The sequence below is a fragment of the Cydia strobilella genome, chromosome Z (assembly GCF_947568885.1).
Source record: "Cydia strobilella chromosome Z, ilCydStro3.1, whole genome shotgun sequence".
NCBI classification, from domain to species: domain Eukaryota; kingdom Metazoa; phylum Arthropoda; class Insecta; order Lepidoptera; family Tortricidae; genus Cydia; species Cydia strobilella.
Genome location: NC_086068.1, coordinates 49,422,719 through 49,437,138, shown reverse-complemented (window position 1 = coordinate 49,437,138; position 14,420 = coordinate 49,422,719). Strand labels below are relative to the sequence as shown.

At 38.4% G+C, this 14,420-nt stretch overlaps 1 protein-coding gene across 2 annotated transcripts; it reads left to right on the top strand.

Annotated features, from left to right (window-relative positions):
• The first annotated feature begins 1,656 nt into the window (after positions 1-1,656).
• On the top strand, positions 1,657-14,396 carry LOC134754644 (S-formylglutathione hydrolase). Of its 2 annotated transcripts, none has more exons than XM_063690984.1 (5): positions 1,657-1,844; positions 1,939-2,162; positions 2,411-2,656; positions 3,024-3,243; positions 14,062-14,395. In XM_063690984.1, exons 1-5 carry the CDS (start codon positions 1,815-1,817, stop codon positions 14,242-14,244), a joined length of 903 nt encoding a protein of 300 aa, XP_063547054.1. In that variant the 5' UTR covers positions 1,657-1,814; the 3' UTR covers positions 14,245-14,395. The 2 variants fall into 2 exon arrangements, with proteins under 2 accessions (XP_063547054.1, XP_063547053.1); XM_063690983.1 differs by having other exon boundaries at positions 1,800-1,877; positions 14,062-14,396.
• The last annotated feature ends 24 nt before the right edge of the window (positions 14,397-14,420 follow it).

The window sequence follows — 14,420 nt, the reverse complement described above, 5'->3', positions numbered from 1 at the left end:
AGAATCAAACGATTTGAATAAAAATATCACAATCATTTACGCAAATTAACAAAACATTATTTCTAAAATTATCCGCCCAAATTACGTAGGTAGGTAGGAACTCAGAATAATGATTATTCTGAGGGTAGGAATCTGAGTATGGATGGTATAGAAAGGATGCCAATCTCTTATGGCAAAATTGTTGCAAAAGTGACCGCTTTCAGCTTTAAATAATAGTTCCTAATCTCTCCGGTGGCGCTAGTTAGACTCTGGGACATGAGTATAACATGAACCATATAAGGCAACAAATAACCCGACCAAATTACGTAGGTTGTTTTTGGTAGTATTTCGGTGTATGGTGGCGCCGCCTAATTACTGTTTTTTGATGGACACTTTTCATATATAGAGATTTAGCTCTTTTATATAGTCTCCATGAATCTGAGGTCAGCCATTTTTAAACTTCTTAATTTAGCTGCATAACAATCATCTTAGGGATACCAGATGAAAATATCATAATTTTATGGGTAATTTTGACTTCGAATTTTTTTCGTACTTCTAATTCCAAAAAAATATAAACAAATGGTGTGAAGATTAAATGTGGTGTACATTAATTGGTGTGATTGCGATTTGGGATTTCTTTAAATTAAAACCCATAATACATTTTATTTTACGTTTTATTTACTAAACATGTTTAGTTTTGTACCACCTGCGCGAATTATAGGAGGTATTTCATTGTTCATACGCCTAAAAAGAACGGCCCATTGACATTTTATTTAACAATTTTTTAATACCGTCAAACAAGCTAACTTTGCCTCCAGGGTAATCGCCCCAACGTGATATCAAATATTGGGGTAATTTTTACCAATATGGTATCCCCACGTTTATGACGTCATCTATGTCTATACCTTACGGGCGCACGCGGTAGGCCGCATCTAATCAGCGAGGCTTAAGGCAGTAACACACCGTCGCACCGCACCAAGGTCATTGTGCGACGCATCAATAAGTAAGAGCGAGAAAGAGATATCTCTTGCTCTTACTTATGGGTGCGTCGCACAATGACCGTGGTGCAGTGCGATGATGTGTTACGCCCTTTAGCGTGGTCCAACTAATACTTATAGCCGGTCAAACAAGTTTGTCAGTAAAAAAGGCGCGAAATTCAAATTTTCTATGGGACGATAACATTCCTGCCTACATTTTTTAAATTTGCCGCTCTTTTCTACTGACGGAAATTGCTTGACTATTTACCGTCAAGAATTATTATCTATGCTGTTATCTTTTATCTGTGCAACTAGAAATAAATAAGAAAACCTGTTAATAAGTTAGTCTCTCTCGTATTATCAAATTTAATCATTAGCTCGGAAGGTAAGCAAGCTCAAGGTAGGATTTCGAATTTTTATGTATTCTATTCCACATTTATTTATTTTATTTGCAACTTGGCATCTAATTGAAGTAGATTCCTTATTTTTTATTTTAAGGTGTTTAGTGGTCTATGTACATTTTGTAGACGATTATGCATTATTTTGGTTTTTTTTTGCGTACAATTAATTGGTTTCATTTTAATAAAATATTAAAACCAAAAAAGAGCATGTAGTTTTTCTGTACTTTAAAATTCTTATTAATTATCATTGTATAACCTACAACCTTGGTTTAATGTGATTCTGTCTATATTATTACGTTATCATTATCACGGGTCAAGCACCATTATCTTAAAATAAATTACATGAGCTGGGATAAAAGCATGGTTCACCATTGAACAAGTTCACTTTAACTTGGGATCTAGCCGGCTGCAAGTAACCAAGTGTTAGTTAAATTATACTTGTTTAAAATATATCAAAATGCAGCATATCAAAGAGGAATTTCACCACGTAAGTTGCTTGTTGTTGAAGCTAACAACACTAGTGAGCAGAATTGAATAATTACAATAAAATATTACTTAAATAATGGCTTTGTTACTTTCAGAAACTAAAAATGGGTGCCATAGAGGAAGTCTGTTCTAACAAGATATTTGGGGGTTATCAAAAGGTGTACTCCCATGAGTCTTCAGAACTAAAATGCAAAATGAACTTCTCAATTTACCTGCCGCCTCAAGCTGAGGGTGGGAATGTAAAGCTCCCGGTTATCTTCTATCTATCGGGGCTCACGTGTAATGAGCAAAACTTCATTACCAAATCTGGCTTCCAAAGGTAGCAAAACTGCTAATTAAAATTTTAATTTAATGTATCTTCCTAATTAATTCACTTGACATAATGATGACTTAAGATTGTGTTATGCAATAAGTATCTTATCTTAAAAAACATATTCAAATGAACTTGCCTTTGACTTGTTATCAGTATCGCTTATTATCACTTTGTTTGTTAACCTCAATAGTAACCTAGTTTTCATTCCATCATAGTGTGAATGGGAAATTCAGATTTTAAATTATACTTATCAGATATGCTGCCGAGCATGGTATCATTGTTGTGGGCCCCGATACATCTCCCAGAGGAGTGAAAATACCAGGAGACGATGAATCATGGGATTTTGGTGTATCTGCTGGATTTTATTTGGATGCTACTCAAGAGCAATGGTCCAAAAACTACAGAATGGCCAGTTATGTGAATAAGGAGTTGTATGAATTGATTCAGCAAGCATTTAGCAATGTTGTTGACCCTAAGAGGTTCGGCATAATGGGACACAGGTTAGTCATTTCACTCAATTTGTTTTAACATATGGCTTTGACAACCGGTCTGGCCTAGTGGGTGGACCCTGCCTGTGAAGCCGTTGGTCCTGGGTTCGAATCCCAGTAAGGGCATTTATTTGTGTGATGAGCACAAATATTTGTTCCTGAGTCATGGGTGTTTTCTATGTATTTAAGTAAGTATTTATATATTATATATATCGTTGTCTGAGTACCCATAACACAAGCCTCATTGGGCTTACCGTAGGACTTAGTGTAAGAATGTATATTTATTTAAGAGTAGTTTATCAAAATAATCCAAAGTTCCCACAAAAAACCAATGATTCTCATTAATCTCATAATGATAATATTCTCATTTTCATTACAGTATGGGAGGTCATGGAGCTTTGGTTTCCACTCTGAGAAACCCTGGTTTATATAAATCTGTGAGTGCATTTGCGCCTATCTGCAACCCAACGGCCTGCCCATGGGGCGTAAAGGCCTTTACTGGATACTTGGGTGGAGAAAAGAGCAAATGGGTTGAATGGGATGCTACTGAGCTTGTCAAGAAATATGATGGTCCTCCACTGACACTCCTCATTGATCAGGTAAACCATACTTAAATAGCACGCCTTTTTATACCCAGCATATAGTTGACCAAGATTCAACGATTATTATATTTATTATGGCTTCATTATTCTCTGGCATTCTAACTTTTTCTATCACTTAACACATTTACTGCCAGGAAGCCTAGTGGGCGCTCGTAACTTTTGCTCAGATAGTATGGGAGCGGATTTTTGGCGGCGGGTTCATGTGTCTCTTAATGTCAATTTCTTTATCGACCCAAGGCGGTTATCACACTGCATGCGATTCGCACGTCCCTCCGATGTTTGAGCGAGACAACGCTATGCGCGTATTATAGCGACATCCCGCTCGGTAATCGGAGCTACGTGCGAATTGCATCCAGTGTGATAACCGCCTAAGGCACGGTATCCCAAGCGTCCTTCGAAGTCATTACGCTGGCATTTTTGTATGAATATCCATTGTCCGCAACATGACGCTTCTCAATCTTATTACAAACTTTTATTTAACTTGCCCTGTTAGTAGGTAAGTTTGTTAGTGTGGGTCAAATTTTGGAAGCTAAATTTAACCCACTTCTCAATTTCCGATTGTTCTGAAAATTTGCATGCATATATACAGCTGTGTGCAATATACCTATAATAGCAGTCAATAAGGAAATGAAAATTACACAGGAGACAGGAGGTGGCCACAGGATTAGTCCACAATTAGGTTAAGTACAGGGTGTCCGGTGGCAGAATTAGGATTTCAAACTTAAATAATAAAAAAACTACAGAAGATATAAATTTATTTCAATATTTATTACAAAGAAGAGAAGTGCGGGTTTTATTTCTTAAAAATTATTTCGTCTAACTGTTGACCGTGACGTCGGACACACTCTTGGAATCTGACCTCAGTATTTCGCGCCACTCGATGGAGAAGTGACGCCGGGATGCCATTAACTTCGCGAACGATATTTTCTTTTAGTGCTGAGATGGTCGCTGGGTTTGTTTCATAGACTTTACTTTTGAGGTACCCCCACAGAAAAAAGTCCATGGGGGTGAGATCCGGCGACCTGGGTGGCCAGAGGATGTCACCGAAACGGCTAATCAGTTTTTTAGGGAAGAAATCACGAAGAAGCTCCATGGTCGTTCTAGCAGTGTGAGGTGTGGCGCCATCTTGCTGAAACCATGTGTGTGAACTGTAGGCAGGATGTTCTCTTATTGTTGGCAGAAAATAATCTAATCTAATCGGCTTGCCCTCGATCATTTTCAAAAAAATAGGGCCCGAGTATTCCTCCACTTGATAATGCACACCAAACCGTAACTTTGGGACTGTGAAGTGGCTGTTGATGTTTTAAACGTGGATTCTGTCCTTTCGGTGACCAATAACGGCCATTTTGTTTGTAAACACAGCCATTTAAATGAAAATGGGCTTCGTCGCTCCAAAAGATTGTGTTTACTGTATGAAATCGTTGCAACATTGTCTCGCAGACACTTACGCAAATTGTAATCAATTTGAATTTTGAAAGGGTGAAATTTAAGGTCCTTTTTCAATATTTCGTGCACAATCGTTTTAGGGAGCCCTAGTGCAGCCGCCCTCTTGCGGACGGACTGACGAGGATTATCGCGCAAACTGTTCGCGACCAGTTCGATGTTGTCATCAGTCCTCGAAGATCGGCTGGGTCACGGCCGCGGATTGTTTACTGCTGAACTTGTTGTCCTGAACCTCCGCACCCACAATCGAATCAAATCTTCGCTTGGCGCATCACGTAAACGTCGAATATTGTAATGCGAACAAAATCTTCGACGAGCAACAGCACAAGAATTGTTAGCTTTAAAATACGCTTCGATTGCGAACGCACGTTGTTCACCCGTCCACTGCGACGTCGTGACTGTGTAACCCGCACGAATAACGAATCGAACGCGACCCCCCGCCCATCCCTCCGCTCAACGGTATTAGAATAATTTCTGCCACCGGACACCCTGTATGTTGTTTCATCACAGAATTTAGACTCATCTACTATAAGAGTTATTATTAGTTATTTGTCTAGTTTAGACTGTGATGAATAGTCAGCAATAAAAGCTTGTACTTACCAAAAATGAAATTTTTGACAAAAAGTTATTATAAATGATATTTAATGGGTAACTGTAGAATCTAGAATAATTATCACACTGGCAATTCCCTTCTGTAGTGATGTGCTATTAATAACAAAAAGTATCACATATAGAGTGTGCGGAAAGTGAAGCGTCGTAGGATTTGTGGGCGTGCCGGTGCTATTTTACGGATTTTGCTATGCTGACAACACTGTGACGTAATTATAGTACGACACTAAAGGTCATGATACTTGAATCCTTTTGTTCCGGCTTTTTGCCACAGCTCACTAAAGGGAGCCCGGTGTCGGCTCGGCGACCTAATCCCATGAATTAGCACAGGCACTAGTGACTGCCATTTTACCTTCTACCCAAAGGTTAAAACCAACTTGTTTTTATATCTCAGATACTACAGTGACAGTTCGATGGAAAATACATGCACATACCAATTGTCGTATAAGGACAAAACTAGATAGGTTCTAATTTACTCCAATCTGCCCAGTCCAACAGTTATTTTAGCACAAACCTGGATAGGTAGATTGGGTAGGTAATCAAACTGTAATTTTAGTATCGGGGACATAAAAACAGTGAATAGGTTGGTCTTATTGGGATTATTCGAATCACGATATTTTACTTCGTCTAAAGTCACTGCAAAATATGATAATATTTCATAACTAAAAAAAAGGAAATATTTTCAATCAAAATTTTATTTAAATCGAAGTCTGAGGCCTTACCGCGAACACCGAAGTTCGCAAAATGCGGGCATCTTTCTCTGTCATTCTAATTACGCCTTGATTGGAGTAAAAGAGAAAAATGCCCGCAATTCGGGAACTTCGGTGTTCGCGGTAGGCCCTCTGAATATATTCAACGTAACTTATGATTGAACTAGCTTCAAAATAACCAGACGAGACACTCATCAAACTGTCTTCATCTAAACTGGATGTGCTTGAATCTGTCATGTGGATTACAAATTATGGCATATCATCTAATAAAATTGTCTTTTATTCGAGATACCGTATAGGTACTTTTACTCAGTCCTGAAAATAAATTATACAAATATTAAATATGACTAAAATGATAAAGTATCAAAACTATTTGTCAGTTATTTTAAGATCACGAATGATCTTCATTATTTACGTAAATTAATATATTTTAATGAATATTTGAATATATTTCCCGATTATGTACCGGAGACTAATTACTTAGGGGAACTATTAAGTAGGTAATTATTTTATATTAAATACAACATAAATACCCGTCATAGCCGAAGCACGTTGTGTGACTTTTTGTAAGTCGATATAGTCGGCTTTTAGCCGTTTTCTTCCCGCTGACAAAACTGAACAATATTAAATATAATTTCCCTTGTCGTTTTATGTACGGATTTGTAGACTCTAGTTCCTCATAACGTGAAATAAGAATTGAAACGCCGATTTGCAACACAATTATATTATTAATTGTGTTAGACGCGTATACATGACATGTTATTTCTTTGAAGGATATTGCAAAAGTAAAAAGCTTGACAATGGCCGCGCTTATATAGGTCGCAGGAAACCCGTAGCGCGCGATGTGTGCAGCGCAGCGCCATCTACCATGAAATTGAGTATGCTTTCTTGCTTGCCGCAACATACTCCCGCCTAAAGAATAGCAGAATCCGTTCTTCTCACATCTGGTAGTGGACAGAGCTTCGAAATCGAGCGGGTTAGCACTCCAGTTGCTGTGCGGACTTCGTAGACTCGTGTCACGTTGTCTTGTCCAGGGTGTTTCTGTACAACTCTACCTAGTAGCCATTTACTAGGAGGTAATCTATGATCCTTAATTAGTACGAGGTCTCCGACGTTAAACTCTTGTTTTCTGATTTTCCACTTCGGTCTCTCTTGTAATCTTGTTAGAAATTCAGTTTGCCATTTTCTCCAAAATATTTGTAGCATTTTCTGAATGTTTTGCCATCTTGATAATGAATTTGTCTTATGTTGTGTCAAATCTCTCTCCGGGATGGTGACTAACGGTTCTCCGACAAGAAAATGTGCTGGTGTCAGCGGCTCTAGGTCATCAGGATGATCGCTCAGCGGTGATAAAGGTCTTGAGTTCAGACAAGCCTCGACCTGGTTCAAAAGAGTTGTAAATTCTTCGAAGGTAGGTGTAGCGTCTCCGAGAGTTCTCTTAAGATGAAACTTGATACTCTTGACTCCGGCCTCCCACAATCCGCCATGGTTTGGTGATCCAGGAGGGATGAACTTCCACTTGGTGCCTTCTGTATCTAGTAGGGCTGCTAGTTCAACAGGGATTGTTGACTTGCCAAGTCTCCAAGTCTCTAGTATTTCTTTGCTCGAGGAAATGAAGTTAGTCCCGTGGTCACTCCACATCTCCTTGACGAATCCTCTTCTTGATGTAAATCTTCTAAATGCTGCCATGAACGCTTCCATAGACATGTTGCTCACACATTCTATATGTATTGCTTTAGTTACCATGCAGATGAAGATGCTTATATATGCTTTGAAAGTCTTTGTTCCTCGTCCAGGGCTCATGCGCACGTTTACTGGACCTGCGAAATCTACACCAGTTGTAAGGAACGCTCTTGACGGCTTCACTCGTATCTCAGGTAAGTCACCCATCAGTTGAGTTACTGTCTTTGCTTTTTGTTTAGCACAAGGAAAGCAATTTCTCACGTATGTTTTTATAGTGTTTCCTGCGTCAATCAGCCAGTATCTTCCTCTAAGATATGTAGTCATCAGTTGAGGGCCTCCATGCAACGTCTTCTTGTGTGCGTCGTTAAGTAAAAGTGGTGGCTTGTGGAAATTCTAGTTGTTGGTGTTGAGAAAGCTTGATACATGTTGTAAGTGCTTCTTCTCGCTCATCATGAGTTACATATTGAGGTAAGTTTTCTTTTACATGTTTGTTTTTTAAGATAAGCCATCTTCTACAGTAGGCTATGACTGAGATGAGTTTTCTCAATGATGAATATCTCTTTGAAATTGTAAGTATGAAATCTTCTGTCTTCTGAGTCTTCTCTGACAAGGTAGTAGTTGCGCATTTGATAGATTTTCTTGTTTCTAGATCTGTATCTTCTACTTCATAGTGTTCTCTTCTCCATTCTCTTTGATGTAAAAATGTTGGGCCTTGAAACCATAGTGTATGTTCTTTTAATTTCTCAGGTGCGACTCCTCTCGATGCTGGATCTGCAGGGTTTTCTTTTGTGTTCACGTACGACCATGTTGTATCTATGTTGTTGTTGATTGCAATGACTCGGTTTTTCACAAATGTTGTCCACTTCAGCGGGTCTCCGAGAATCCAGGCTAAGGTTACTTTTGAATCTGAATAAGCGTATGTATGGTTGTGCTCGATTCTCATAGCTGTAGCGACGTGTTTCAGTAGTTGGCTCAGTAGCAGTGCTGCACTCAGTTCAAGACGGGGCAAAGTGAGTTGTTTTTTCAACGGTGAGATTTTTGTTTTTGCCATGATGAGTGATATTTTGACTTCTCCGTCTGGTTGGATTACTTTGCTGTAGACTACTGCTGCGTAGGCTGACATTGATGCATCAGCAAAGCCATGCAGTTCTACTAACTCGCTGTTGTTGGTCATTCCGATCCATCTCTCAAGCTTCACGTCTGACAGGTGCTCTATGCCTCTGCAGAAAGTCTTCCACTCTGTCTTCAAGTCTTCAGGTAACTCTGTGTCCCATGATAATTCTCTTGACCAGGTCTTCTGTAGAAATATTTTCGCCATGGCTACAGATGGTGCTAGCCAACCCATTGGATCAAACAGGGAAGCGATGACTGTTAAGACGTTTCTCTTTGTTACTTGCTGCTCAGATAAAGTGTTGATTTTGTTTGTTACTAAGAGGGTATCTTCGTTTGAGTTCCAAGTGATTCCTAATGTTTTGATTGTCTCTTCATCAACAAATGTCTATCTCAGAATTCTTCGCTCTCTTCTCTGGTTCTACTGTGTTTATGAATTCTTTGCTGTTTGAAGACCATTTTTGTAACTCGAAGCCTCCTCTTCTTAGTACTTCTGTCAGTTGACGTTTAGCCTCTACTGCGGTTTCTATTGTATTTCCCCCTGACAGTACATCATCCATGTAGAAAGAATGGTTGATGATTTCTCGAGCTTGTGCATAATCTTCTGTGTTTGCCTCATCGATTGCTATCTGTCTCAGGGTTTTGATTGCTAAGAATGGTGCACATGCTGTTCCGAAGGTTACAGTTAGCATTCTATACTCTCTTATGTCTTCATCAGGGCTGAATCTCCAAAGTATTCTCTGAAAGTCTGTGTCTTCTCTTCTTACAAGGATCTGCCGGTACATTTTGATGACATCGGCGACAAAGCAGACTTTATGCGTTCTCCATCTCATAAGAATGTCTCGAAGATCTCCCAGAAGTGACGGACCAATTAGCAGTTCTGAGTTGAGGCTTACTCCGTTGGCTCCTCTGCATGAAGCGTCATAAACTACCCGAAGCTTAGTAGTGTCTCTATCTTCACGGATCACAGGATGATGTGACAGGTATACTCTTCTGTCTGGCTCTCTCATAGGTACATCTCGTTCAACTAATTCCATATGTTGTAACATTATGTACTCTCTCATGACTTCATTGTAGGATTCTCTCAATTTTGTGTTTGCTTCTAATCTTCTCTCAGTGCTCATGAATCTTCTCAGTGCGATTTCTCTCGAATTCTCTGGTAAAGTAGGTTTGTCACACTTGAATGGAAGTGATACGATGTATCTTCCGTTTGTATCTCTTGCTACTGTATCTTGATAAATGTTCTTAGCTCGAAGTTCTTGTGGGGTGAGAGTGTCGTTTTCTTCTGACTCTAATCTCTCTGTCTCCCAAAATTTTTCTACCATCTTCTCTAATGTTATGTTCAGATGCATGCTTTTGAACTCTCTCATGTGGTTGTTGTTCAACTGACCTCCTGACAGGATGTATCCCAAGCGAGTTTGTTGTGCTATGGGAGTACCTGGTTCTCCTTTAATCACTCCGTTCATCAAAATGTCTGTGTAGATGTGAACTCCAAGTAGTAGATCAATGTTGCTTGGTGTATGGTAAGTTGGGTCTGCAAGTGACAGGTATTGCAGATGACTCCATTTCTGTGGATTGATTGGGACTTCAGGCATATTGTCGGTGACATCTTGAACAATGTAGGCTGTGCAGTTGACTTTGAAGTTGTCGTTGAACCTTGAGTAAACTTCTATATCTGTAGCGGACTTGATTCTTGTTGACATATGACCCACTCCGGTAACTAATCCATCAGCTGGTTTTCTTCGCAGCTGTAATTGTTTGACAGTTGCTTCACTTATAAATGATTCTTGTGAACAGGGATCAATGAGTGCTCGTAGAACTTGTATACCATGGCCAGTCTTAATGTTTACTAGTGCGGTAGCCATGAGCGCAGTATGACTCTGAGTGATAAGGTAGTTTCTTATTTTTGGCGTATCTGAAGGTTTTGTAGTAGTCTCTTCTCTCAAATTTGTAGCGGTTTCTCTCGATGTAGATTGTATTGGATTTTCTCTCTTCTCAGTTGGTTGGTTTTCAAAATGAAGTAAAGAATGATGTCTTTTTTGGCAATGATGACAAGATACTCTGGATTTACAATTTTTCACATTATGTTTTGATGACATGCAGTTAAAGCAAAGTCTTTCCTTTTGGACATGTTGAACTCTGTTGTTGACATCTAGGTTTGCAAATTCTTTGCATAGATAGGTGAAGTGGTTTTGTTTGCAGTAGGAACACTGTATTGTAGTTGTAGCGGGGCTTGTTAGAAAGGATCTCTGTCTCACGATAGCTCTCTCTCTGTCCTTCGAATAGGTTGTAGATGGAACCATTTCTAACACTCTGAAACGTGTCTCTAAGAAGGTTGTAAACTTCTCTAGTTTCGGCAACTCTTGTACAGGTAGCGCTTTTATCTCCTCTTCCCACTGTTTGCGCGTCTCGTCATTCAATTTGTTGAGTATAATGTGAATCACGATAGTATCCCACTCGTTAATCTTTACGTCGTTGTTTTTAAGGCTGTTCAGGCATTCTTGGGTAGTATCGAGTAGCTCTCTGATAGATCTAGATGTGCCGTTGTACACTTTCTTTTGATTCATAAATCTATTCAAGATGGTATTTACTATCATGCGTTTGTTGTTGTACCTCTTGTCTAAAGTTTCCCATGCAACATCATAGTTTTTCTCGGTTATTTGCAGATGCTTCAATAATTGTTCAGCTTCACCGGTGACACTTGATTTCAGGTAATGAAGTTTTTGTACCTTGCTCAGCGATGTTTTATTATGAACGAGCGACGTGTACAGGTCTCTAAATGACGTCCATTCTTGATAATCTCCAGAGAATTGGGGCAGGATAACTTTTGGAAGCTTCACCTCTTGCGTAGAATGCTTGTTTACTTCCGACGTTGACTTGTATTGCGGTTGCGATTGCGGTTGCTCACTCAAAGTTTCGGATTTGTTGAATAGCTCGATAGTATCCGATAACTCTCCTTTAATCACAAAATACTCTTCTTCTCCATTGGAGTACAAGTCGGTTGTGAAGTAATTATGCTCCTTTTTCTGAGCCGTAGTTGCATATTTCAAGATTTGGAAATGGTTTGTTTGAAATTTCTGCCAATACTCGTTCAATGTATCAATTCTAGCTTGTACATAGCCTTTCGTAATACGTGATTTTCCTTGCTTCTTGAAGTTTATCCCGATCTTTCTTATTAATTCGTAAGTAATTTCTTGTTCCGACACGTAAGTATCCATTTTGTAGGTTATGTAGTAAAATCTTACGAAATATCTTGAATCTTCACTCTTTTGGCTTGAAAAACACTAAATGTTCGTAGCTTTGCTCGTTTTTACACGTTTTCTTCAAAATTATTACGAATCTCGATGTATTTTCACAGTTTTATGTCCATTGTTTACACCAATGTTTACACCGAAGCGCAGACTATTTTTACGAAAATCACTCAATTATTGTTCTCGCGGTACTCGATATGGTTATTTATTGTATTTATGCACTGAAACCTCGTAAATATTATTCATTCATCGTTTATTTCTCGTATTTTGTTTTTTCACTCTTGTTCCTTCTTCATTTATTTTGTTCTAGAATGTTCGATGCGTGACGTCTATAATCTCTCAAAATTATTCTTATTTCACTGCGATTGTTCGTTTTTCACCACTAATTCACTATATTTCCGGCTCTAATGGACCACTTTGTAGACTCTAGTTCCTCATAACGTGAAATAAGAATTGAAACGCCGATTTGCAACACAATTATATTATTAATTGTGTTAGACGCGTATACATGACATGTTATTTCTTTGAAGGATATTGCAAAAGTAAAAAGCTTGACAATGGCCGCGCTTATATAGGTCGCAGGAAACCCGTAGCGCGCGATGTGTGCAGCGCAGCGCCATCTACCATGAAATTGAGTATGCTTTCTTGCTTGCCGCAACAGGATTTATCCTGTTTTGATAATATTTTATCCATAAAACTTGCAGTTTTGAAGAACAGAACAGAAGTTTTGTTTACTTTTTACAAGACAGGTGTCAAAGGTTTGATTGCCATATAAAATTGATAATGTTAGTTCCCGTTTCTGCCGCGACGCTTTTCTTTCCGAACAGACTACATTTTTTTTTAATGCACTACTACTCGTATTTCTCTCTTTAGCTGTATAACAAACCCCTGCAAACGTTTTATAACCACTATAGTCTGTGATGTGGGAAAGGTTTTTTATAGTGATGTACCGACTATTGATTTGGCCGACTAGCCGACTAGCCGACTAATCGGCGCTCGGATGGCCGATTAGTCGGCCGACTAGTCGGCTAGTCGGCCAAATTCATAAATCATTATTTCTCTTTAAAGTTTACATTCAGATGGTCACTGCAGCAGCTTTGTCTAAGTTAGGATGCATTTGTAAAACAATTTTCTAGCTCCTTTCGTCGTTTTAGCTTTTTGCGCGTAATTTAATGCATTTTATTTCACATTTTAAGCAATTAAATTACAATTTAACCAAGGAAATGCATATGCTACAAGATATTACGGCATTTAATATTCTAATAAAAATGCATAAAGTTTGTATTTGAAGGAAAAATACAAAATTTATGCATGAATAAGCCAATTGCCATTTGAGCATTTTGAGCAAAATAGACTTTTCTTAAGAGACTCGCGTTTTGTGAGGTTGTTCTAGTAATTTAATTGAAGACGCCTCAAATAATAAAAATTACATAGGCACTGTAATAAAACGTTTGTAGTTGTCATTGAATGACAATATTCCATGCCATTGAATGACAATATTCGTATGCAGGTATAAAGTATAATTAATTTAATTGAATAAAATGGAAATTTTATCAAATGTATTTGCTGTTTAATTAGTTTATGACCTGTTTTTCTGTAACTAATAAAAGGCCGACTAATCGGCCATTTTGGCCGACTAATCGCCGACTACAAATGTGGCCGGATAGTCGGCGACTAGTCGGTACATCCCTAGTTTTTTACTAGACATGCAGTCTAGTAAAAAACCTTTCCCACAGTCTAGTTTTTATTAGTTATCTCAAAGACTCCGTAAGGTACTCTATGGTTATCTTATTACCTAACCAGGAGCCCATTTCTCGAACCGCATTAGGAGATAGTAAAATAATAGTTTGAATGATTGCTGAATTTAATTGTCATTTTAGTACAAATCAGTTAGTTAGGATTGGACCTTCTGTGTATCAGTCTGTCTGTGTATCAGGGATAGCAGTCATTGATTTTATCTTATTAATATTGTTACATCCTTATAATTACGATGAAATGTATACTTTCAGGGAAGTGCTGACAAATTTTACATTGAGAAACAACTTCTACCCGAGAATTTAGTCGAGGCCTGCCGCTCGGCTGGAGTGCCTGTCATCCTTAATCTACGAGAAGGATATGATCATTCATACTACTATATTTCGACCTACCTCAATGAACATTTCGAATTCCATGCGAAAATACTCAAGGCTTAATTTCAAGCATTGTCTGACGGATGGTTAATATAAATTGTATATTTAAAGTATTAACTCCAGTGCATTTTATTACGATGAATATTGTATAACAATAGTTTTCAAAAGGTAACGGACGATTAATTATTTTTTACTATGGAAAGAGGATAGGGTTAAACATGATTTTTTGAAATAAAACT

Excerpts from the sequence above, each read along its gene's own strand:
- LOC134754644 (XM_063690983.1), top strand. The coding sequence starts at position 1,815 with ATGCAGCATATCAAAGAGGAATTTCACCACGTAAGTTGCTTGTTGTTG. Across the intron at positions 2,163-2,410 it reads ACCAAATCTGGCTTCCAAAG|ATATGCTGCCGAGCATGGTA; the intron begins GTAGCAAAACTG and ends TATACTTATCAG. Across the intron at positions 2,657-3,023 it reads TTCGGCATAATGGGACACAG|TATGGGAGGTCATGGAGCTT; the intron begins GTTAGTCATTTC and ends TTTTCATTACAG.